Here is a 26216-nt window from a genome sequence, read left to right on the forward strand (position 1 = left end):
TGTTTCTATGGAACCTTTCGTTGGAGGATTTCAGATCTAATGCTAATTAGTCACCTGCTGATTCTCACCGCCCTCCGTGAGGGAGGTTTAATCCCCATTTTACAGATGGAGGAATAGAGGCACAGGAGGGTGGTGTGGCTTTCCCAAGATCACACAATGAGCAGGGGATGCTATGGAGGCTTATCTCTTTGTCCTCTGCTCTACCCACCAGGGGACGGACGGACACACACACACACACAAACACTCCCATCCTTTCCCATCAAGACTTTTTTCATTAGTATTAAAACAAAATGCTTTAGTTTTATGCATTCAATCAGTAAACCTAGGGCAGTGAAGGGAGCGGAAGCATTGCAGTTCTCCCCTACCATTAGCAGAACAGCTACCAAATATTCTGCTGCAAGGTCAGGAAGGAAAAAGAACAGCTGTTTTCTCCCTGGACCTTTGCCAGCTGATTAGGAAGAACACACGAGCGACCATCTCTCTGAGTCCATCCCAGGCGGTCGTGTTCATTCCGTCTCTTTGAGACACCAAGGTTCCATCTGGAACTGGCTGAACATGAGACTTTCATGGCCTGGTGTTATCTCCCTATGTGCATCCACCACGGTCACTCTGCAGCTGATTTGAAGGTTAGATGCAAGGCTTTTCTGCTTGGATTAGTTCTCCCCTAGCCTTTTTCTACTCCATTTATATTTTTCAGCTGCTCCTTCCTTCCCTCGCCCCCTCTTTGTCAGAGGCACCAGTAATGTTATTACCTATTTTCCCTCATAGCTCTTAAAGCCCTTTAAGAAAGGAAACTGAGGCACAGAGAGGTTAGTGACTTGCCCAAGGTCACGCACTGAGCCAATGGCAGAGCCAGGATTAGAACCCCTGAGTCCAGAGTCCCAGTCCAGTGCTCTATCTGCTAGGCTACGCTGAGACCTGCTAGCCCAGCGCTTTGGGAACTCCATTTAGCTCTATTCTGGCTAAGGATGACTAATGCTATCTAAGTAACTAAAACAAACATGTAGTCCGCTTTGATAGCAGCGTATAAATCTGACAGGAAAGAATCAACAAATTAGTCTAATTGGGGGTGATGCGCCTGATTAGTTTGGGCTAAATTAAGCTGGTTGCCATGGTTCCCAGAAAATGTCTGGCAAACAATCTAAATTTGCTAAATTGCTTTTCTCAGGATGACTTGTTCCTCCCCCCGCACCCTGCTCTGCCTGACGTTTTAAAAAGTTTTCCCGAAAGGCAGTTCTTAATTAACCGACTTCGCAGTTATAGCACCCTGCTGCCTCCTTCTATCCGGTTCCCCAGGCCTGGCATAACCCCGCTGCCCCATTTTGCAGCACGCTGAGGATTTTTCTATCACAGCGATTGCAGCTTCAGAGGCAGGAACCCAGAGGTAATCTGTAGCCTGCAGCCCACGATAGCCTGTGCAGTTGGAGGCCTTTCATTTGTCCATGGGGTCTGCCTTTTCAGACTGCTGACGTGCAGAATATCCCCTGTTGGGTAGCCATGGCCTCTGGCCACTGCTGACCTCTGCTGGTTGGTACCTTCTGTGTAGTCAGTGCCTGATTACTTATCAGATAGGCAGCATGGTCTAGCGGGTAGAGTGCTGGATTGGGATTCTGCAGACCTGCTATATGATCTTGGACAATTCACTTCCCTTCTCTGTGCCTGTTTTCTTGCCAACCTTTGTCTGTCTGCATAGACAGCATTGCCACACAGAGCTTATAACACCTGGCACTTACTATGTGTCAGTACAGCGCCCAGCAGCTGATCTTGTATGGGACTTCTAGTCGCTACGGGGGTACAGACAGGGCAAGGAGCTGGGGGGGGCGGAGGGGGAGAACTAGTCCTGCCTGTGCAGTACCTGCTCTGGGAATAAATGGAGACTGTTAGTCTCCAGGGATGTCAGACTAGTACTTGTTACAGGTATACTGTTTATTTTTAAAGGTTCTTTAGAAAACCACAGCTCCTCTGCTGTTTAGCCTTGCATTTACGAGCATCCGATATTTTCCCCTCTGGGTTCTGTCTCCATTGGAACAGAAGAAACCTCCCCTCCTCCCCTCCCTGCTCATTCCATAGGCTACCGAACATGAGCCACCATCAGGTGGTAACAGCTTTCAGTCTCTATCGACCTAGGTTAGCGTCAAGCCAACGATCAAGAGGAGAGGGGTCCCGTGTCCGCTACTGATCCCTTGACCCACCCAATCCCTCTTGATCTGTATGTAAAGCAGATGTTCCTTTCCTGCCCTAACAGCCTGTGTGTGTGTGTGTGTGTGTGTGTGTGTTGGCTTCTCAACAGCTTTGGGACCACTTGGACCACACAATGTTATTCCCAGACTTCAGACCATTTCTGAGCAGCAGCTCACTGGATCAAGACAGCCGAGACAATGAAAGGGGCCATCAAGCACATGCGGATCTCTGGGGACCAAGCAGGCCCCCGCGGCTGCCCATGACGCGGAGGTACAGATCCCGGGGCAGCTCACGTCCAGATAGGTCTCCTGCTATTGAAGGGTAAGTGATAAGACGTTCAGCATACTTATTGCAGCTTATCTCAGGCCTCCCTCCTGCCTGAGCCGCCAGGCTTCCCAGAGTCTTATCCTGCAGCAGACTGACCACCCTTCCGCCTCTGGATAACTGGGCCCTTTGTAAAGCCTGTTGGAGCTACTCCAGCGTTGGGGTTGCTAAAGAGAGGCATTGGGCCCACTGCCTCTGGCGTGTCCCAATAGTGCTATCAGTCTGGGAACAAAGACAGATACGAGTCGTAACCTCCGAACCCCTGCATGGCAGCGTGATGCCCTCCCATTAGATTGTGGAGTTGGTCTTGCTGTCGTCTTAATTCTTAACACCTTGGGCATGGGGTGGGTCCTTAGATTTGGAGAAGGGCGGGAATATTGGGTCAGAGTGCTTATGTAGACCAATTCCCAAATTGGCACTCCATTCATCAGTGAGGAATCCCCCTTCTTACTTCTATCCTAACCAGTTCTACCTGTCCGCACCTGCTGCCCTTTCCTGAGGACAACCTCAAGCTAGGAACCGTTAAGGGAAGGGGCTGCCCCTGGGGTCGCAGGGCATGCTGGGGGAGGTACAAGAATTCTTGTTTGGAAATGAGGGGGGCAGGCAGGACTGGTGCTGTGGAGGAGAGAAGGGATTGGAATAGTCTCTTTGGCTCCTAACCCCCCCCCCCCCCCATGGGAGTGTGCTTGGCCCAGAGGATGCTGAGAGCTAACACAACAATGTGGTGAGGAAGTTGGGTGTCCACAAGGGGTCTTGATCCTGCACCTGGTGCTGCAGCAGGCACAAGAAGATTGGCTTTGGTTCGTTGAGTATCTCTAGAGACTAAGGCCCAGTTTTTTAAAGGTGTTTCCACATCGCTGGGCTCAGTGTTGCAATGCTGAACTGATTTAGGAGCCTAATCGCATTTTCAAAAGGGATTTACACCTAGGAGCCAAATCCTGTTGACAGTTGATGGGATTTTTGCTCCTAAGTGTCTAAATCCCCTTTGAAAATGAGATTTAGGTTTCTAAATCAGTTAGGCATTGCAGTATCTAAAATCCTTTACATAGGTTCAGGTTTTTAACTCCAAGTGTTCGTTCACTTGCCACACCTGCAATTCCCATAACTCAGTGGATGACATAGTGAGATATGCAGCACGCAGTCTCCTTGTATTCCAGGGCATGTCCACATTCTCCCCCAAAAATCAGTGAAAACTATTGACTCTGAGTTGAATATTTTTTCACTCTCCGCTCCCTCCTCCTTTAAGCTCTGTCACCACAGCAATGAGAGCTATCAGTGTTGGGAAAACAGTCAGTGCCCTGGAAATCTCAACCCTTTGCTTTCCCTTCCCAACCCCTCACACCATATCGGAGAAATTTGCATTGCTTTAACACGCTTCCTTCCTTCCATCTGTTGGGCAGTCTTGGCTCACCCTTGGAGGAAAGATGTACAACAAACACTCCCCAAAATTGTGGCTTTCTGAGGGAGGGACCCATAGTTGATTTTGGGAGGAGCTAGTGGTTTGCTGTTCTTCTCTCACAAAAATGTTGTTGCTTGCCTGTTTTTGTCCTAGCCTGTTTGCTCAATTTGTCTTTTTTTTTTTGTTGTTTTTGTTTTTTACCCTTTCTTCTTAACAGAATAATACAGCAGATCTTTGCAGGCTTTTTTGCAAACTCAGCAATGCCAGGCTCACAGCACCCTTTTTCCTGGTGAGTAGCTAGCAGCATTTAGCACCACCACCTTGGATCAGATCATTGCAATAAACAAGTGCCGTGCTGCAAATCTGTTGTGTCTATGTGATAAATGGCACTCCACCATGGGATGGCTCTTGTGCTGGCAGATCTGTACCCAGCTGAACGGATTCATCTCTGGGATCCCACAGGAGGATGTGCTATATAAATATAAGATCGCTGCTGGTGGTGGTTTGAATTTCTGTGCAAGAAAATTTCTGAACTGTATCGAAGTTGACAAAATTGCTCCCTTAACTGTCTGCCCCTATCTGCAGGAGTGGAATGCTGCACTCAAATCCAGGTGACTATGCATGGGGACAGAGCGGCCTTGATGCTATTGTGACCCAGGTAAGATTTGCATGTGTGCTGATGTGGGGTGAGACCCAGTTATGTTGCCCAAACTTCCTGATTTGTGCCAGTAAGATTTTTCTATCGTTCACTTCCTTCTCCTGTCATTTTCACTTCCTTCTAGAGATAATCCCTTTTTCATAGGTTTTAAGGCCAGCAGGGACCATTGGATAACCGAGTGGAGCAGATGACAAATTATAAAATTTGCAGATGACACCGCTCTGGGAGGACTTGCAACCACTTTTGAGGACAGGATCGCAGTGCAGGATGACATTGGCAAATTGGAGAACTGGCCTGAGTTCAACAAGATGAAAATCAATAAAGACAAGTGCAAAGTGCTTCACTTAGGAGCCTACATCCCACATGTCTAGGGGAGGGGGTTTGGAGAGGGTCTCATTATGGTCATCAAGTGCTGTTTACTGACATCACCCGCCCTCCCCCCCCTCCATTCCACAAGCAGCAGTCTGGTTTCTGTGTGGACATACAGCTCCTCCTGGCTCTGCCTCCATCCAGTGTCTGGAGTGGGCAAGTTATGGATGCCGCTCAGAGGGTCGATATCAGTCATTTTATTGCGGTGTCATTACTGGGCTAGAGTGGGACCACTTGTAATCTCTCTCCATGGCCTGCCCAAGTCCTAGTGTGTGCAGAACACTGCTGTGTATCTTCTTACCCACACTGGGTAGCACAATGATCTTCTCCAACTCTCCAGTCCTGAGACACCTCTGTCAACTCCCTTTCAGTCCAATATCATCCTCTATTCCCTCCAGCCTGTCTCTTGGTTTTTCTTCTCCTCCCCACCCTGCTCATACAGCACTGGCTCCCTGCTGTGGTTAGAGAGTCTTCTCTGCAGTTTCTGCCAGATGCAGCCTACCTCCATCCATTTAACTTCAGATGCCGTCTGAAAACCACCCTGTCCTGTAGCTAGTGACTAGCCTACATGTTATGGTGCAGCTCCCTCACTGGCCTGGTTAATGTGGTGGAATATTGTGGAGGCACAGCTTGAATGAGAGGTGTTCCACAAGACAAGGCTGTGTTGTGTTCTAAAACATTGTGTGTTTGTCACCCCTTACAGCTTTTAGGACAGTTGGAAAACACAGGACCGCCCCCAGCCGACAAAGAGAAGATCACCTCTCTTCCAACAGTGACAGTAACTCAGGAACAAGTCGGTGGGTTAAATCCAATATCTGGTCTTTCCTCCCGTGTTTGGTAATGCTTGATGTCCTGCTGTGTGTCTCCTACCACTTGGATGCATTGATAGAACCACACTAGTGCTCATCTATAGGTTCCTAAGGCTTTTCTGACTTTTCCCTTAAGCTTCCCTATGCCCTACATTAATGATTAGACTCTTTGCTTCCACCACGGCCTGGTACCTCCCGTTCAGTTGTGTGCACCCTCCAACATCTGGTCCACCATCTAGATGAGTCACTCAGCTCAAGCAATGAAGGGTTGTGATTTTTAGCTCTGGAGGTTCTGCTCTCAAATGCTGCTGACAATTCGGACTACCCTTACTCTGGAGGTGGGTCTGCTTTGATCCCTTGTCTCAATTGTCCTCCCAAAAGCTAAAATGGTCTGAATTGAATGAGTAGCAGGCATTGGTTGGTAAAGTCAAGGCTTCAGACTGACAGTGGCATGCATAGTGCATGTGGTATGTTGCATTTATCCAGTCATCAGAAACGCACCTTTTGTTTATTTGAGCTGTTGCTGCTTTACATTTAACTTACCTCCTTCTATTTATTTATGTTACTACCTTCTACTTATCAGATAAATACAAGGGGGGGTTGCATGTCGTTTCTCCTTTCTTAGCTATGGCTGGTAAATATAACTCTGAACAGATTCCTACCGAACTGCTCCTATATCCTCTTTAAAATGTGGGTGTAAAGATCACAGGTTCCTTTGACATAACTGACAGCAAAGAATTGTGTGTGTTTCTTGAGTGCTCACGGTTGGCTCAGCAAGTTGTTGGGGTTTTGGTTTTTTTTGGTTTTTTTAGTGTGTTTGCAGACGTGTGTGACTCACAAAGTTGCAGTCTGGATTCTTTTTTCCCCTATAAGCTAATGTGTTCCCTGAAACTAAAATTGTTTGAAGACGCACTGTTTCATTTACCAAAAAAAAAAAAATCTGTTTCCATGGTATCTGTTTTTGTCTGGGTCTTTTTATATGCACGAGTTTTATTCTCATTTATGGAGAATGAAGAGGAGCGTGTATCTCCATATTGTAATATCTCATGCAAAGCAACAGCAGAGTTTGCCCTGTGTCTGTGAGCTAGCTGAGCATCTGTTGTGCTACCTGGCAACAGAGTTGGGAATTTAATGTGATGGGTTCAGTGTCTCTGCTGGCAAAGGATACACACTAGGAAATGTGTTGGTGCTGGAGTTGCAGTGTCAGTGCAGTACTAGTGGCAACAGGAAAGCAGCTCTCCGTGTCCAAACTGGGATTGCTATGTAGCCAACATGCTCTTTTCCTGGGGAGGAAGGATCACTATTCCTAATTCTATAGCAGCATTGCAAAATTAACATAAGAATGGCCATAACTGGGTCAGATCAATGGTCCATCTAGCCCAGTATCCTGTCTTCTAACAATGGTCAATGCCAGGTGCTTCAGAGGGAATTAAGAGAACAGGTAATTGTGAGTGATCCATCCCCTGTCATCCACTCTCAGCTTCTGGAAGAGGCTAGGGATACTCAGAGCATGGAGTTGTATCCCTGACCATTTTGGCTAATAGCCATTGATGGACCTCTTCTCCATGAACTTACCGTGTTCTTTTTTTAACTCTGTTATAGTTTCGGCCTTTACAACATCCCCTGGCAATGAGTTCTACAGGTTGACTGTGTGTTGGGTGAAGAAGTACTTTCTTATGTTTGTTTTTAATTTCATTGGGTGACCCCTAGTTCTTGTGTTGGTGATGTTCTCGCTGTCCTACGCAAGTGAGTTTATTAATAGACAAGTAAAATGCCCTTAGTTTAATTTTCATTATCGGTCATCTTTTGTGTACAGCCTGGTAAATGTTAGCATCCACTATAGGCTGTATAGTCCCAAAGCCCCTGTTTTGGAAGGTTTTTAATAGCACTTCGCAGAGCATTAACTATGTAAAATAGTCCATTGTGGCCCCAACATCAAATATAAAGCGGACTGTAAGCCATTAAAGTAGCGGAATGTTCTCCCTTCCCATGTATGTACTGGAGTCCAGCCATCAGGAAACAGTAACTATTAACTTTTTTTTTAATTATTTTTATTATTATCATTATTATAATAAAAGTAACAGTTGAAAATGGACTAGCCAAGGCCATAAAAACATCAATAAAATAATGGCAAAGGCATTTTAGAAATGAGAAATTTACTGCCCGAAGGCTCGATCCTGTGAACACTGTGTAACTTCACTCCTGTGAGGAGTAATCCCACTGACAGAACTAGAAACCACTATCCAGCTCAGACCCTCCTTCCCTAGTTCTAAACTCCTCCTCCCCGTCTACAGGACCTTTCCTCTCCCCTTTCCTGTGCTGAATCGCCCCCACCCACATTTATTCTCTGTTTATCAGGGCGGGTGTCCAGTATCTGTTCTGAAATACTGTCGGTCGCCTTTCAGCACTGGGTAGGGCACGCTGCATAAAATGTATCTCCTTATTGTGCCATGCACAGGAGACCTAAACAAAAAAATAATCCATCCTCCAGCATTTCCTCATGTCTGCAAACTCAGCCTTGCACCTCTTCAATAGCTGATCACTATTCCCCAGCTTGAGGCCTCCTGTCTGCATCCCTCCGGGAGAAATCAACTGAGATGAGTAGGTGAATGCGGCACTGGGTGCCCCATTTTGGTACGGGTTGGGCTGTTGTAATTGGGCCCCATGTGGATTAAGGCTATGCAAACAGGGCACTGCTGTGTCCAGCATTCTAACCCATCCCCTGTATGAATCTGTCCTGCAGATACAGGTTTGGAGTGTCCTGTGTGTAAAGAAGACTATACAGTAACGGAGCAGGTCCGACAGTTACCGTGCAATCACTTTTTCCACAGCAACTGCATCGTGCCATGGTTAGAACTGGTAAGTGTGTGTGTGTGGGAGAGAGAGACACTCACTCTCTCTCTCTCTCTCTCTCTCTCTCTCTCTCTCTCTGCTAATACTGACTGCTCCTCGCTGTCTCAGACCTCAGGCATGGACTACTGAGCTATGTGCTAATGCTTATAGTGCATTGGCCACGTGACCTGCCACTTAAATCCAAGGCTTTTTCATTTCATGACACCATAATATTAATCATCCAGCCTTTGAAACGTGTCTGTTCTAACGCTGTCCTTCAGGCTGAAGCCAAGTGGAGAATTGGAGAAATTGCTAATGGATTTATGATGCTTTTTATCTCTTAAGTCGCCAGGTCAGATCCTGCTGGTGTTAGCAGTAGCCCCAACTTGTGCTATCTGACGGTTGGCTGTTACATGTGAAACAAGCTGGGGTCTCTGTCCTAGTGGGAAGTGTCCATATGAAAACTCCCTCTCTCTTCCTCCCTCCTCCTTCACCCCCTCCCCCGCTTATTATCATTCTGATATCATGGAATGAATGAATCATGTCGATTGACCTTCCTTCACCCCTCCTGGCAGGCCTGAGGGTGCAGAAGCAGAGAGTGAGGGAAGCTCACAGAGCAGCACAGGGCCTGCCTAATATCACAGAATATCTGTCTCCACCACCTCTAATCCAACCCTAAGAAGATCCTGTAGAAGGAAGCCTGGCTTAGCCCTGAATTCCTTTGTGAGCAGCGCTTACTCCCTGCACCTTTCTGCCTCAGTTTTCCCACTTGCCAAATGGAGAGAACTTACCTCGTCGACTTTAAGGTCAGAAGGGACTGTCATGATCATCTAGTCTGGCCTCCTGCACATCATAGGCCACAGAACCTCACCCACCCACTCCTATTATAGACCCCTAACCTCTGGCTGAGTCACTGAAGCCTCAAACCACGATTTAAAGACCGAGAAACCACCATTTACACTAATTTAAACCTGCAAGTGACCTGGCCCCCATGCTGCAGAGGAAGGCGAAACCCCTCCCCCCCCCCGGGTCTCTGCCAGTTTGATCCAAGGGGAATTTTCTTCCCGACCCCAAATCTGGCAATCAGTTAGAGCCTGAGCATGTGGGCAAGACCTACCAGCCAGACACCTGGGAAAGAATTCTCTGCAGTAACTCAGTTCTCCCCATCTAGTGTCCTATTGGAGATTGGCTACATGCCATTGTAGGCAGGCTCCTCCTTCCATCCCCTCCATGCACTTATCAAGCTCTGTCTTGAAGCCATTTAGGTTTTCCCTCCTTCGTCCCCCACTGCTTCCCTTGGAAGGCTGTTCCAGAACTTCATTCCTCTGATGGTTAGAAACCTTTGTCTAAGTTCAAGACTAAACTTGTTGATGGCTGGTTTATATCCATTTTGTTCTTGTGTCAACATTGGTCTTAACTTAAATAACTCCCCTCCCTCCTTGGTATTTGTGTCTCTGATGTATTTATAGAGAGCAATCGTATCTCCCCTCACCCTTCTTTTGGTCAGGCTAAACAAGCCAAGCTCTTTGAGTCTCCTCTCATTAGGATGATCCAAGGAATGGAAAACCTGCCTTGTCTCCCTTCTTTGCAGCTGTTCCAGTTTGAATTCATCTTTCTTAAACATGGGAGACCAGAACGGCGCACAGTATTCCAGATGAGCTCTCCTTGGGGCCTTGTTTAATGGTACTAACACTTCCCTGTCTCTACCGGAAATATCTCGCCTGGTGCATCCTGGGACTGCAGTAGCCCTTTTCACAGCCGCATCACATTGCTGGCTCCTAGTCATCCTGTGATCAACCAATACACCCAGGTCTTTAGCCTCCTCTGTTGCTTCCAACTGATAAGTCCTCCGTCTATAGCAAAACTTTTTCTTCTTAGTCCCTAAATGCATGACCTTGCGCTTTGCACTATTAAATTTCATCCCATTTCTATTACTCCAGTTTACAAGGTCATCCAGATCATCTTGTAGGATATTCCGGCCCTCCTGCATCTTAGCTAGACCTTCCAACTTTGTGTCATCTGCAAATTTTATTTTTGTGTCAAGGTCAGTAATAAAAATGTTAAGTAAGATTGGTCCCCAGACCGATCCCTGAGGAACGCCGCTAGTAACCTCCCTCCAGCCTGATGGTTCACCTTTCAGTATGATCCGTTGTAGTCTCCCCTTTAACCAGTTCCTTATCCACCTTTCAGTTCTTATTAATCCCCACGCTGCAAGCTGGGAAGCCTTTATTAATCTCAGTGAAGCACTTGAAGGCAAGTATGCCCACCATTTGGCTTTAGATTGATTTGTGAATTCAGCCCTTCTTTGTATCATCGATGTATCTGTTTTAGTGCTTGGGGGCCCCTTACAGTAGTAACAGAGTGCCTCACAGTCTTTAATATATTTAGCCTCATAACACTCTGAGGCATTGCCTAAAGTCACACAGAGAGGCTGTGGCAGAACGGGGAACTGAAACTGGCTTTGCTGAGTCCAAAGCTAATGCCTTTAACCACTCCACCATCCTTCCTTGCTAAATGTGGCAGTGTTGCCTTCCTTCGTCAGCGTTAGTTTTTCCATTTATTCAGGGCTTCAAGCCCCAATCGAAGAGCGCTTCAAATATTGTATTGGTAGCAAATGTTGATTCAGTGCTGCCATGTTTTTCCAATGAAATCTTTCCATTGTCGCTGTTGTCCACTCTTCTTTCCTATGTAGCCAAGTTGTTAAAGCACGTGATTACAAGATAGTTATGTGTAATCTGCTTTTAAAAAGCATGAGTAACTTTTTATTAAAAACCCCTTCTCTTTAGGAATGTCTGACTACATTTATACCATGTCGTCATTCTTGCACTGTGCAAAATGTGTCACCAATTAATTGAAGATCCATTCATCAGGCCTTTGTAATCCATTATCAAAATATCAAACAAAGATGATGCTAGCTACTGGTTAATAGTTACTTTTACATTGGCCAAACAACTGGCAGTCCTGTCATCATGGACTGTGATCTCAACAGCTCTGAGCTAAGCAGGGGTGTATTTGGTTAGGTCTCGGCTGGGAGACCGCCAGGGCAGAATGAAATGGTGTTGGTTAGAAGGGGATAGTCTTTCCTCTGAGTCAGTGTTGAAACCTTGCCCCAGCATATTGTTTGGGTCTTTCAGATAAGGCCCTGATCGCTTCTTTTCTCTGAGAATCAACAGCGCTATTCACAAGAGTAGGAGCGTTAACCCATGTACTCTCTCCACATTCTGCTGTGGGTCACCACATTCCACTCATGGAATAGTTAGAATCCTGACCTCTTGTGTAGCGCTTTTCATCCAGAGATCTCCAAAAAGCACTTTGCAAAGGTCTAAATTCCGCCCACCCTATCTCCCACCGTTTCAACTGGATGCTGAGGTCTTTCCCCACTTTTCTAAACTACTGGATAACTAGGATTGGCAGAATTTGATTTTTATTTTTTTTTTCTAATTTGACAATTTTTATTAGGATTTTTTTCTATTTTTAGCTGTTTTTATTTTGATAATTTTGGGGATAGGGTTGGGGTTAGGGTTTGGGCAGCACTGGCAGCAGTGGGGAGGAGGGAGGTCCTGGACTGCCAAGGGGCTCGAGAGACCAGGGCACAAAGTATGGGGGAGGCTGCAATCTTCCTGGCCAGGCAGAGCAGAGATCCCCACCCAGGACTATAAGGAGGAAGACTAACAGATCCTGCCCTGGGTCTGCTCCCGCACTCCTGGCTAATGAGTGAGTGAGCGAGCAGGGCTGGAACAATGGAGCTGCACAGGGCTCCCTGCACAGCTGTGGGCTGGTGACAGATCTCCGAAGCTGTGCCGTCAAGGGGGTCGCTGCACTGCCACAGGAGCCATTCAGCAGTGGGGCCACCTCCCGCCTGCAGCTGGGTGCTCGTTGTCCTGCTTGCAGTCCTGGCGTGTCTACTCTGCTCTACCCTGCCAGTCCTGAGGCAGCTTGGGGAGACCGCTGCAGCTCTGCTGTCATGGCCCCGCTTGTTCACTCTTGTGACAGCAGTGCTGCAGAGGGCTCCCAGCAGGGCCAGTGACCACTTAAGTGTGTCAGTTGAAATCAGCATTTATCAACAGTTACCGATTTAAAATTGAATCCTGCCAAGCCTAGGTATAACATTGCTTGGCACTGCTAAATCAGGTGCCCTGTGCTAACCCAGAGGTGGCTGCATTTTGATGGTAGGTGACGGGAATTCCCCAAGTACTGTACATAAAACGCTTATGGGACGGAAAGTTGCTATATAAGCAGCGGTTGCTAACTGGCTACCAAGGTCCTGGGGATGGGCTTTCACTGTACATTCCTGTTTCCGTTTCAGCACGACACGTGTCCAGTCTGCAGAAAGAGCTTAAATGGCGAGGATTCCACTCGGCAAACACAGAACCCGGAGGCCTCAGCAAGTAACAGCTTTAGCAGCGAAAGCCAGTTACACGATCGATGGACTTTCTGAAGCTTGAGGGCTTCCCGGGGGCTGTGGCCGTAGTATTCTTACTACAGTTGTAAATTGTATTATAATTAAAACCAACAAAAAAAGAGTAGCAGGAAATATAGGGGAGGGAACCCAACCCATGATATTACTGCAACGAGTGCTGTCCCTTTCCAAAACTTAAACGCGCATCTCCGAGCGAATCGCATCTCCATCAGAATTGCCTCTTTAGTCCTGAATTCAGAGTCTTTGAGTGAGTGGTCTGATTTTTATACTTGTGAAACCTTAATTAACGTGGTTCTTTCAAAGTGTGTGAGGAAGGGAGCATTTCCGTCTCTACAGGCTCACTGGGGTCCTGAGCGCTGTCGGGCAGCGTTCAACATTGAGATGGAATTCCCCCCTACCTTACCCTCAGTGTTCCTAGATAAAATGTCATGGAGAAGTTTGGGGCAGGGGGGAATACTCCCGTTTTGGTAACATATTTGATTAGATGGGAGCAGCTGCTAAGGGATGCAAACAAGGATTTTGACACATCTCCCTCACCCCATTCCGCTCCCCTAAAACAGAGTGGGTGAAATTGAATCCATCAGTGTTTACCTCTTCTCTTGAATTCAAGTAAATACACACAGTGTTCTAGGTTACTTACGGGGGTGGGAGTGAGAATTTATAAGATAAGAGGATGAAGAATCTCTTTGGATCAAAATGTCTTGCCCATGGCTTTTCTGTGAGGGGTGATTTTGGGCTGGGAGATGCAGAGTCATCCAGGATTCTGGGGAGCAGGCATGCACAGAACACTTTTGTCTCATGACCTGATTTTTCTAGTTTTTATCCATGTGCCGATGTTCCCAGGTTTGTCCAAAACGGGTTGTTTGGAAATTTTTTTTTTAAACCCATCTGGACAGTAATTCATATAGGATTCTTAACTGACTTGTATCATATGGACCACTTTAAGGCATCCTTCAGGTAAACAGACTTAACTGTGCATAACTGTTTTAATGGCTGATTCTTCAGTGTTTAACATGAAATCTTAATTCTCCTAGACCGATAACATTGAGAGACACTTTTTTTTTCCACTTCTGTAACATTTCATCCATGTTTAGCTCTTGTTTTTATCGTCCAAATCATGTTTGAGCGTAAAATGCCCACTAACCCACCTGTGGCAGTGTTAAATCAGTGGATCAGCCCGGAGAAGGAGGAAAGGAGAGGGTAGGTCGTGTCTAAAATTGTTGCCACTTCATTGCTGTAACAGTGTACCAGGTACACTTGATTTAAACTAGTGTTTCGTTTACTATAAAGTCAAATAAAGGCCTTTCTAAAGAAGATCAAATGTTGAGAGGATTGCTGAGGGGCTTGCAGGGGTGGATAAGGGATTTTGAAAGGTACCAAAAGAATAACCGGAGACAAAATAGGCAGAAGTGTTGCCACTTCTTTATTAAAGAACATAGGGTCTAGCTTAAAGGGGTTCTTTATGTTAATGGCTTAATCCAGGACCGTTGGGAGTCAGGGGAAAGACTCCTATGGGTTTTGGAAACAGACATATATTCTGAATTGCAAAGTACCAGACTTAGGGTAAAATTATAAAAGCACCTAAATCTTGTTTTCCAAAGTGACCTGGGATCTCATGGCCAAGGTTTTCCAGGGTCACTAGTGGCTTTGGGTAGCCAACTTGAAGGCACCTTAAAGGAGCCTGATCTTTCAGAAAGTCGGTCCATAGCACTTTCTGAAAATTGGGCCCCCTCCAGGCGTCGCAAGTGGCACCCGGAATTACTAGTCACTTTTGAAAATCTTGACCTGTCCTATTGAAAGTCAGCGGGACTTCAGCTCTGAGGCACCTAGGTCACTTTTGAGAATGGCGCTCGGGCACTTGATACTTTGGTCTTGATTGTGTTGGTTAGAAAGCTGTGCCCTGGTCACAGGGCCCAGTGGAACAATCCTAGCGGACACCGTTGTTAAGCCTGACTCCAGAATACCATTGCAGAGCGTGCTGAGTTGAGATTTGAGGCACTGAAGCAGATAGCCCCTAGTTTGAACAGGATGGGAGTGGGGCTTCCGGCAGGGTATTCTTGTGGAAGGGACTCCACTTTGGAGCTTGCATCCTGGTCAGGGTTTAATTTCTAATGAAAGAGGTACCAGGGCTCAAGGAATCGTTTTTTACTTTCGTAACTGATGCAGCAAGGCCAGAGGTGCCAGGGCTATGAACTGTGGGCCTAGAGTTGCAGGGCTCAGCCCTGGCACAAATGAAGCACTGATCTTTGTCCAACAGAGCCCATTGAACGCCAGGGAGCGGCTGATTCCCCCTGGTTAAAATTGGGACCGTCTCGCTGTGCGCACACCTAGATCTATGTTAAAAGGTCAGCATGCAGCAGAATTTTCCTAAGCGTTGCCTGCTCTAGGAAGCCCTGCTCTCAGCACAGGCTGACCTCAGCACCCCTCATCCCCACCCGATCCAGAACGTGCCACACAGCTCAGTCCTGAGGGTCTAGCATGCCGCCCATAATGTGTGTTGAATTGTTCGGCGCCATCCACACAAGGGATCTCCTGCTGGGCGAGGATGGTTTATCTTCCTGGTTATAAACAGGGCTGATCCGAAGCATACTGAAATCAATGGGAGCCTCCAGCAGGCCTCGAGATGGGGAACCAGGAGCTGCAAAGTCCCCTATTAGAGCCTCTCGGGAGAAGCTGAAGCTGCAGCACTAGTGGGAGTTATCAGGATTGGAATACCACTTCCCTGGCCAGCGATGATTGTGTGTGCGTGCGCTCAAGAGCCGTGTTAGGCCCTTAAAGCAATGAACTCCATAAGGGACAGGTGTGTGCGGACTGGATCTCAGACAGCCCCTGTGCCACTGCTCAGGGAAATACGATTGGTGCTGCTACTGGTTCTTATCCTAGTGTGGTTGGGGCTTAAATTGTTGGGGGTAGACAGGCTGGGATACAGGAGGGTTTCAGTGAGTGATTCGTATGGCCTATGAGGGCCTTTAATGAATAAACTTCCATTCTGGGAGATAGCAGAGGAGATTTGGTTTATTATTATTTAACTGTTTTGTTGTGCTAACACCTAGGGTCCAGCTAGGTTGGAACCCAGTTGTTCTAGGCATTGTATAAACCTACCACTTGCCCTTTTTTCAATCTAAAAGTATATTGGTGGTGGGAGGAAGTAGTAGGAAATTCACGCTGTGGAGTCTATTCTATTCTAGTCTCTGTGTTCTTAGACCGCCCTCGTCACTGTCACATCCGAGCACCTTCTAGTCATGCATTAAGCGACGTGACTATTCTGTCACAGGAGGCTTGTTTTGGTTTTTGCAAAGGCATCTCTGAATCTCCCGTCGCGTCGTGGGACCTAATTTCTCACTTGATGGTGCTGTATGCTAAAGCATAATCCCCTGCAAATGCATCTCCCTGCCAACTACACACCCTCTAGACTTGATATTCGGTCTCTCTCATTCCTGAAACCCTCAATCACTGAAAATTGCTGAGTATTACGTTGAAATCAAGCTCTGATTTTAAAATAAGAAATTAATCCCCAGCCAGGCAGACTGATGTTGTTTAACCTCTTGCAACCTAACCAGATGGTATCTTGATATGTTCTCCAATCTTTCTCATCTTCTATTTCTGGTGCTTCCAGACATTGTTTGCTACTTCAGTCACCTAGTTGCTACTTCAGTGAGCACCATTGTAATACAGAAATCAGGCACAGCAGCTCTAAATCTGCACCTTAATCATGGTGGCGGTTAAATTGGGTGGGTGGATTTCTGATGGCTCACGCAGCTTAATGTCAATGTTGTGGAGTATTCTTTGTGTGTGTGTGTGTGTGTGTGTTTTTTTTTTCCTGGTTCAGTTCTGATTTCACAGACAAGTCGCCCATGTTTTTTGCCCAATCAGCTGCCATGTGGATATGTCACAACTGACACAAGCGATGTGCTAAGTGCCTTCAGTTAAGACTCGACTTCCCTTGACTGGGGATCTGACCAGGCCAGACTTATGAAGCCAAATTTTTCAGAATGTTTGGCACTCAACACACAAAGTCCTACTGAATGCCTGGCCACTTACTTCGGTGCTTACATGGGAGGTGAGCTCTTCTGTACATCTGGCTGTTTAGTACCTGCAATTAACCTCTGTCAGTTGTGTCACAGGAGAAGTCTGTAAGGGGCACTGGTACTGCTCTTTGTATGACTGTTCACAATTGGGTTATGTGGGCAAGAGCACCTGTTTGGTTTTGACTGGTAGTATTTGCTGAAGGAGGGATAATTGCATCTCTGCTTCTGAGTGGTTGTCAAAGACACACAGGCACTTCAAAATGTTTTGCTTCCCATTTCACCTTGACTGCAGATCTACCTGTCAACTCTTCTTTGTGTACAGAAATCTGCTTGGATTGTTCCACCCACTCCCATGTCTTTAGTGATTTTTTTTTTTTTTTTTTTTTAAGTACTGCAGCATGTCTGCATCCTCACATAGGTGACACAAAAGGCTGAAGGGTTTAAATTATCTGTGTTGTGTTAGAGTGAGCTCAGTAGAATTGGTCTGTCTTGTGGCAATGAAAGGCCAAATTGTATCCTTAGATACAGGGTTGTGTAAAGAGCAGCTAACTCCACTGACTTTGATTGAATTATTACAGCTTTGCACTGCTGGAACTGAGAGCAGAATGGCTCTCTGGTTCACCTAGTTCTATAACCGTATTATTAGTGTGACTCTTCTGGGTAATCTTGACCACTTATTTCTCCATTCCTCCCTCTGCTTGTTGATGAATTTCACAGGCCTCCAGAAGCAGCTGTTCAAGAAAGAGACAGACGTTTGTTTGCTTGACACATTGACATTGAATAATTTAAAAGGGAAAGGAGAAAGCCAGACTGAGCTTATCTACAAGCTGTTTAGATAATGGTGGTTCTAACACACTGAATGCAAGGAAATTTGGTGAAAGGGGACACATGGACTGCATGGTGTATGTGTGTTGGAAGGATGATTAATTGAGCCATCCTACAGCTAACTCGGAAGGTAAAGTTATTGGAGGTAGGGGCAGAGAATGAGCCTATGTTTGGTCTGTAATTAATGACTCCCTGGTGGGGAAGCGGGCTATATTGTGAATACATTTTTATGACCAAGGTCATGTCCACACTAGGGGGCTGTAACACCATCATAGCTATGCTGCTATAGCCTCCATAGTATAGACACAGCCTCAAGCCATGGCAGGGGTTTTTCCGTCAACGTAGCAGTGGTCGATGGAAATATTTGTCCATCCACCTACCTGCATCTACTTGTAAAACCTAGGTCAGCTGACAGAAGTTTTAAGTGTAGACCAGGCCCAAGAGCTAAATCCCACTGCAAAAGAAACACAGTCTTCATTAAATGTTGCAGCACAGTTGTAACGCAGAAATCAAACATGACTAGTAACGTGGGATGCCTTCATTTTTGGGAAGCCTCACCTTAGACACCTTAAAAAGAGCCCTAATTTTCAGAAAGTGCAGAACCTCCCTTCCCCATCTCCCTGAAAATCAGGGCTCCTCTCAGGCATCTCAAATTGAGAACCCAGAAATGGAAGTGCCCCAAATCGCTACTCACTTGAGGAAAATATTAGCTGTCAATTTAAGACTAGAAGGGACCAGTATAATAAACTAGAACCAGTGATGCTCAGACTGAGGCTTGGGAGCCTCTTTGCAGCACATGGTATTAAAACACTGGGTGACTAGTTGTTAATTAAATCTAAGTGATTAACCAATCAGGATGCTTTTCCTATGTTGTTAACCAATTGTAGTTAATAAAATAATACTTGGTCCATCATTTTGCTTTGAGAATAATACATAAAAATAGTAAAACATACACAAATGAACCATTGAATTCAAACTACTGTGGCTCTGTTGGGTACTCTTGATTGCTAATTTGGCTCCTGGACCAATGAGGTCTGAGTATCAATGATTTAGACTGACCTGAATAACAAAAATGATAAACTATTTAGAAAAGCTTAGCCTAGGAGGACAGACTAAAAAAATCTGGGCATGCTTAGTCTTGAGAAAAGAAGACTGAGGTGGGATCTGATAAGTCTTCAAATATGTTAAGGGCTGTCATGAAGAGAACGGGGAATCTGTTCTCCATCTCAGTTGAAGGTAGAACAAGAAGTAATGGGCTTAATTTGCAGCAAGGGAGATTTAGGTTAGATATTAGGGAAAACTTTCTAACTCTTAAGTGTAGTTAAGGCTTCCAAGAGAACTGGAATCCCCGTCATTGGTGGTTTTTAAAAACAGGTTGGACAAAGTCCTGTCAGGGATGGTCTAGGTTTACCTGCTACTGCCTCAGTGCAGGGGGCTGGACTTGGTGACCTCTCGAGATCCCTTCTAGCCTGACATTTCTATGATTCTATAACACAGACTGTAGAATTTCACTCTGTTTCCTGCACTGAGCCCAATAACTTGTAGTTGAACTAGAGCTTCTGTGTATCAATAATGGATATCTCAGGCTGACTCCAAGTGATGAGAATCCACCATGTCGCTTGAGAAATTGTTCAGTAGTCAATTACTCTCATTCTTAACAATGTGCATCTTATTTCCTGTTTGAATTTTGTTGACTTCAGCTGTCAATTTAGAACTGAAATAAGGAGCCATCAGACTGCTGCTTTGGATTATATTCCCCACTTGTGTTTCACCTGAAACCACAGTATAAATTGATGGCAAAGCCTGGTGTAGCCAACTTCAGAAGCCTCTATGAAAGAGGAAACCCTGATCGGGTAACTTTTGGTTTATATGGTACCCAAAGGGATAGGGAAAGAATCTTGAGAAATGCTATCAATTAGGGGTTTTGCCTTGTCTTTATTTAATGATTTAAATGTGTAATCATTGAGATCAGTTAGTTGTGTAACCATGTTTACACTCTGCAGAAGAGCTTGTTCATTCTTACTGACTTTCCATATTAAAACATGGGAATGACAAAGAGCGGTGGGAAACCAGAGTGGGAGGCAGCGTCAGAATGCACTTTGGAGCCAACTTGGCCTGGTTCTGTTGTTGTCTGTGCATTTGTAATAAACGGCCATCTTACGTGATCACCTTGTCTAGACTTTGTGTTACCATGGCTGCTTTTTGTGGGGGTGTCCGGTCAAAAAATCACAAGACTGGCTTAAAAATCCATGGAAACCAACTGTCCAAAAGTGTTGGGTTCTTTGTGATTTGGGAACCTTCAGGGTTTCCATTCTTAAGCTTTCCTCTGCACCTTTTTTTAAGGACAGCTGAGATTCTCATGCCATCACATGACTCCAGGAGCTTGAGCTTTAAGAAACAAAACATTAAATTTCACGAGAATTGCAGTTGGATCCATGGGTGTTGGCAGCACTACGTTAAGAGGGTTCTGCTGGTGGTGTTGGCCCTCCAGAGAATAAGAGGGGAGAATATTATCCCACCAATTTGCCTTTAGTAGGGAAGTTGTGGCTTGTGCATTTGCAAACATGGGCCCATTTTTATTGACGTAGACAGTCGTGCTGAATTTGACTCCTGCGGCTATTTCAGGGAGACAGAAGTCCTGGGGTCTAGTCTTAGTTGTGCTACTGACTTGTATGATTTTGGGCGAGTCACTTCCCCTCTCTCATCAGCTGAAAAATTGGAGGTAATGATGCTGACCTCCTTTGTAAAGTGCTTTGACATCTATGGATAAGAAGTGTATCCGCAAGAGGAAAGTATTAAGGCATATTTTCTATTTTGAAAATCACTTGTTGCTGATTGCAAGAACCTCCAGAAGAGGACTATGAACAGACTGCAGATGAAAAGCCTCTGGGTCAGCTTCTCATTTGCACCCAAGGCCCTTTTATACCACTCTGGCAGTGTCAAGGAGCCTTAAAGTGGAATTAATTCTATTAGTAACGCACTAGTATTAGAGTCAATAGTTAAATGTTGAATTACTCTGTGCGGTTGACAGCACAAAATGTTGTCAGTTTTTCTCTTCTCCTTGGGTAGTCTGTTTCCTCTGGTGTGGGAGGGTCTCTCTTTCTCTGCCCTTTAGCTGCATAAAACATTTTTTAAAATAGGAAAATTAATGCTCCAGTCCTGCAGTGGGGCTCCACCCAGATGCAGGGATCTGCCATTGCAGGTTTGGAACCTGTGGCTTTGAGACCACAAAATTGGCAGGGGGATGCAGAGCTGGTTATGGGACCTGAAACTACTCTAATGCCTTTTATTTAACTGATTACTTCCAAGCTGATGATGATGCTTTAATTGTAAAACCTCTATTCAGCCGGAAATCTCAAAGCGCTGTACAAAGGAGGTCCAGTGTCATCCCTCTTTTACAGAGAAACTGAGGCACAGAGGTGTAAAGTGACTTGCCCAAGGTCACCCACCAGGTTAGTTGCAGAAAACAATAGAATCCAGGTCTCCTGAATCCTAGCCCAGTGTGCTGTCTGCTACGCTGCCTGCTTGTTGAGAGTTGGGATCCGGTCCCCTCTCTCTCTTTCCCCAAGCTGCTGCTAATGATTGTCATCTTAAACCTGCTGGAAGAATTGCACAAGCCAAAACAAAAGCTACATTCAAAGGAGCCTCTTGGCAGCCAGCATCATATAGGTGGCAAGAAGTGAGCACTGTTCGATTTCGCAGAAGCTGGAAAGACTGATTTGCTCACTACGCAGGCAGGAGATTGCAGCCGGAGGTTAGTGGTGGATTTTAGCCCACGTTTAGAGAGACTCTCTTCGGAGCTTGTTTGCATGGGCCGCTTTTCTAAGGGAAGCCACGAGAATACATCCTCTTTTCATGAATGTTTTATTTGCTCCAGCAGCTGAGACATGGATTTGCTTGGTTTTGTATTCAGTGCAGACGGAAGGGATCAGATTTTCCTTTGAGTTGGCAAAGGCACAAACAGAGGGAGGGGGAAACGAGAAGTGGTTGTTGAACAATGGAACCTCTTTAATGCACATGTGAGTGGGAGTCCTAGGGCAAGCAAAATTTGTGAATTGGCTCTTCTTTGTGCCCTGTGTTTGTACAGCACCGAGCACAACACTGCTGTGTGCCACAAATAACAAGCACTCAGAAATAAATCAAGGCTGTGACTTCATCAAATGTTCCTTTTCCTCCTTTGGACAGATGTAGTTGACACGTAAAGCGCTTAACAAACAATGGCAAGTATTAATGGTTGATTCTATAATTAGTATGAATACTTCATACGCCTGTTAGCAAAGTACAAAATAATAGAGATTTGAAACAGAATGGATACTTAGCCATAGGCGCTGTGGTTGGAGTGTTGGGTCGGCTTTGAAAGTTTTGAGTGGATGGATTAGTGTGAAAGCTTCATTTTGGGGTGCGTGGGTTTGTGAATTAGTAAAAGTGAACGTCTGAGATACAAGTGCTCTTTTCCAGGAGCTAGGTCAGGAGCAAGGTTATTTTGGTCCCCTCTATTGTCCAATTCCTATAAAGGTGGGAGAAGGTTAATTACCCATCAGAAAGATCCAACTGCCTTCCTGTTGTTGCCATTCTACTTGGATAACTGCTTAACTCCCTTTCTAGCAATAGTCGTCCTCTCTCATTTCTATATGTCAACTTGCAGCTCGTCCCTTTGTTATAAATGTCCCAGTAGCTGCAGGACCTAACCCCATTAAGGCTCTACAGGCAAGGACTAGCCTGGATTCAGCTGCCCTGAAATGGAGACCAGGACATGCAGGGGGGTTGCTTTGGGTTCAGTTAGTGCGAACATCTGCATGATTTATTCTACCCTTGGGGGGACAGGGTCATTGGCGTTATACAGATTGCTGAAGCCCAGATGTTCCTGTGTGTAGAAGGCCTTGGAGATTTTCTTAGTCATTCCCCTTATGCAGACAGCATCTAACCTCCTCAGGCTAGAAAGTGACTCCACTAAACACTACTTTTGTGGCAAAGCTCTGCTTATTAAACCCAAACACAGTCCCCTTCACTTTTTACATTGGTGCTGCTTGATGATTTTGCCTCTTTCCCCATTTGGCTACTGGTCAGTTTCAGTCTCCAGCATCTGACGCAGGCAGCTCTTCAGCTTTCATAGAAATGTCGGCCTGGAAGGGACCTCAAGAGGTCATCTAGTCCTGCCCCTTGTGCTGAGGCAGGGCCAAGCATACCTAGACCATCCCACACAGGGATTTGTCTCACCTGTTCTTATCCCTCCCCAGTGATGATACTCATGTAAAATGGGAAACAATGGCCTAGGAATGAGTACTGTGGGAAGGGATCTGGGGGTCATAGTGGATCACAAGCTAAATATGAGTCAACAGGGTAACACTGTTGCAAAAAAAAAAAAAAAAAAAAAATCCTTCAGGGCTGTATTAGTAGGAGTGTTATGAGCAAGACACGAGACGTAATTCTTCTTTATTCCGCACTGATTAGACCTCAACTGGAGTACTGTGTCCAGTTCTGGGCACCACATTTCAGGAAGGATGTGGACAAATTAGAGACAGTCCAGAGAAGAGCAACGAAAATGATTAAAGAAAACATGACCTATGAGGGAAGATTGGGAAAAAAAAAACTGGGTTTGTTTTAGTCTGGAAAAGAGAAGACTGAGAGGGGACATAACAGCTTTGAAGTACATAAAAAGTTATTACAAGGAGGGAGAGGTTAAGAACAACAATTTTTCTGAGGACAGGACAAGAACCAATGGGCTTAAATTGCAGCAAGGGAGGTTTAGGTTGTACATTAGGAAAAACTTCCTGTCAGGGTGGTGAAGCACTGGAATAAATTGCCTAGGGAGGTTGTGGAATCTCCATCCTTGGAGATTTTTAAGAGCAGGTTTGACAAACAGCTGTCAGGGATGATCTAGATAATACTTAGCCCTGCCATAAGGGCAGGCGACTGGACTAGATGACCTCTTGAGGTCCCTTCCAGTTCTATGATTTTTAGCACCAAATGATAAGAGCATCTCTTTGAACTGCTTTATAGGAGACCATCTACTGTCTGTATCTGTGTCCGCCACATTCGTCCCACTCTAAAACTGTCTCAGCTCTGGCTGGGCATGGACTGTGGAGGTTGAATACCTGCTTAGAGTAGGAGCTGGTTACACTTTGCCCTGGGGACCTTCTATTTGTCCAGGTTAGAGTCAAGAAAAAAATCAGTGTGTATTTCAGTGCTGGAGCAGACTGCAGGCTAGGGGCTGTCCTAGGAACATTCCATCCTTCAGGTTTTAAGGGGGTTGAGCAGAGATAACGGGCGGCTTTTTAACCCTGCTCCTTTGGCTTTTGTGGCCTCTGCCTTTGGAGATAAATGCAGCAGGTGCAAAGCAACTCAATCTTCTGGCCTTCAGGCTTGCTCCAGGGGAACGATTCACATCCTGCTCTGCCAGGGACAGGCCGAGGCAGCAATGCTACAGAGCAGTAGCTGGGGATGTGATGCTTTCTTACCCAGCCTCCTCCACCCAGAGGATTTTCTAGACCCAGACGCTCTCTAATCACAAGCTGTGTCCCCCTTACCTTTATGCCCAGACTGTTGTTGCGTAACCTGGATCTGCATCCGAGTGCTCTGTGACTCCTATTAGTCATTCCTGAAAGGGGAAAGAGCAGTGGTGGAGCAAGAGGCACTCCCTGAGCGGTCAGGGGCATCCCTTCCCTAGTTCTAGCTGTCCTGCTCACGCAGAGGGTTTCTGTAATTCCCAGCCCTGCAGCCTCTGTGGTGCTGACTCCTCACTCTACTCCCGCTAAGCCTGGCTCCATTTTGAGTGACTAATGTTGGCCCCACTCTTGCAATGGGGGCTCAGGGCATTCCTGCAGTTCCACCCTAAGTGAAAGGAAGCCCTAAGGAGGAGGGAGCGGACATGGCTGAGTGACCGGACTTGCACCCTCTTAAAACAGCATCTGCTGTAGGACCAAGTGGGGTGAGGTTTATCTTAACTCTTTACAGGACTTAACAAACCACGCTGCAAACTTTATTGACAAGCCCCGGCTGGCTACGAGTTGCAATGACTACATTGCTCAAAGTGCAGTGGGAATACTGCAGCTGGAGAGGTGGAAAGAGTTTCTACATCCAATGGCACCGTTGTCTGATTTCAGCTAGCCTGGGCTGATGAGTCGAGTGGCTGATAGGGAGATCCACGCTGGCTGTTGGATGTGGTTTTTGTGCCTGCTTTAGTAGCCGCTAAGGTTCCCTGTAGTCCCTTTGGGCTCAAAATACTTGGGAACCTAGCTGCATTCTTCATGCAACTTAGTTTAGGAGCACTAGCAGGGTTATGGGATTAGCGTGTGCCCCCTCCTCCCCCCAACCCTAGCACACCATCTTTTGCGTTGTGAGCCCAAGCAGAAGGGGGTCCATCTTCGGTTAGTTCTACTGCTGGAACCCATGTGGCACCAGCGAGAGAGACAGACAGGTGGTAAGGTCCTCAGAGCCACAGGCATGCCAAAGGAAATGTTCATGGGCTAACCGCGTACGGGTCTCTTCTGCCCCTCAGCACGACCCCTGCTGCTCTTCCTCTGAGGCTGGGAGGATTGGCTAGAGTGTGGTGGGGCTTGAGAGACGGTGAGTTTGTTGTAGCAAGGAACTGAGCAGGAAGCCCCCTGCAATGTCACTGCTGCTCCTCCTCCTCTTCCTGGATCTTCTTGTGAGTAAAGAATCCAAGCTGTTGAGAGAGAACAGAGGGGAGAGGAAGCTGACAGATCAGTGTGAATTTTCCCAGGGAGGTGGTGATTAAACCTTGTGGACCTGCAATAGACCAGTGGTGGGGCTGGGTCAAATAATCCCTCGCTTCCCCCTGGCAAGGGAGTTTAACCCCTATCCAGCCTGCCAGTTTCCCTCCAGGAAACCAAGACCTGTAGTCTGCAGCCAAAGGAAAGGAGGGGTGGTCCCTGCAGCAGATAGGCAGCTGAAAGATGCTGATAAATTTGGGGCATGTCACAACAGTTGTCCACCCAGCAGTATGCTGTTGCTAAAGGCATGGTGCACTGTGGGAAGGTATCCTAGAATCCTCCACTGCACCTGCAGGTTCACTGCATTATGGGAAGTCTTCACTACATTTTTTGTGGCATAGCTGCCCAGGCACTGTGGGGTCAAACTCCCAACCTTCCCTTTGCTGTATCTGTCATTTAAATAGGCTCAACCGCCTGACCTTTTCCCAGCTTGATCCTGGGCCTTCACATCTGTGAGGACTCAGCCACACATGGCCACTCAGCAAAATTAATATGAATTAACCTCAGATGTGAATTTCTAAAGTGGACTAGTGAAACCCCATAAAATCCCTGTGTGGATGTGCTCCTTCAGAATTACAGTGGCCTTAATTTGGTTTAGCTTAATTCACTTTGGCGTGAGTTAAATTTAAACTGCATTT

General features: G+C 46.2%; 2 protein-coding genes across 2 annotated transcripts in view; one reads left to right on the forward strand and one right to left on the reverse strand.

The window, feature by feature from the left end:
* RNF115 (ring finger protein 115) overlaps nucleotides 1–14306 on the forward strand; it is a 41030-nt gene extending 26724 nt beyond the window's left edge. The window contains exons 4-9 of the mRNA XM_038382799.2: nucleotides 2291–2502; nucleotides 4122–4193; nucleotides 4490–4562; nucleotides 5635–5728; nucleotides 8484–8599; nucleotides 12879–14306. Of these exons, the coding sequence (XP_038238727.1) occupies nucleotides 2291–2502; nucleotides 4122–4193; nucleotides 4490–4562; nucleotides 5635–5728; nucleotides 8484–8599; nucleotides 12879–13010 (699 nt within the window). The 3' untranslated portion in view covers nucleotides 13011–14306. The remainder of the gene's footprint in view (nucleotides 1–2290; nucleotides 2503–4121; nucleotides 4194–4489; nucleotides 4563–5634; nucleotides 5729–8483; nucleotides 8600–12878) is intronic.
* ITGA10 (integrin subunit alpha 10) overlaps nucleotides 14058–26216 on the reverse strand; it is a 72098-nt gene continuing 59939 nt past the window's right edge. Inside the window, 1 exon segment of the mRNA XM_043502077.1 lies at nucleotides 14058–25511. Within this exon segment, the coding sequence (XP_043358012.1) occupies nucleotides 25458–25511 (54 nt within the window). The 3' untranslated portion in view covers nucleotides 14058–25457.

The sequence above is a fragment of the Dermochelys coriacea genome, chromosome 24, assembly GCF_009764565.3.
Source record: "Dermochelys coriacea isolate rDerCor1 chromosome 24, rDerCor1.pri.v4, whole genome shotgun sequence".
Classification (NCBI taxonomy): Eukaryota; Metazoa; Chordata; order Testudines; family Dermochelyidae; genus Dermochelys; species Dermochelys coriacea.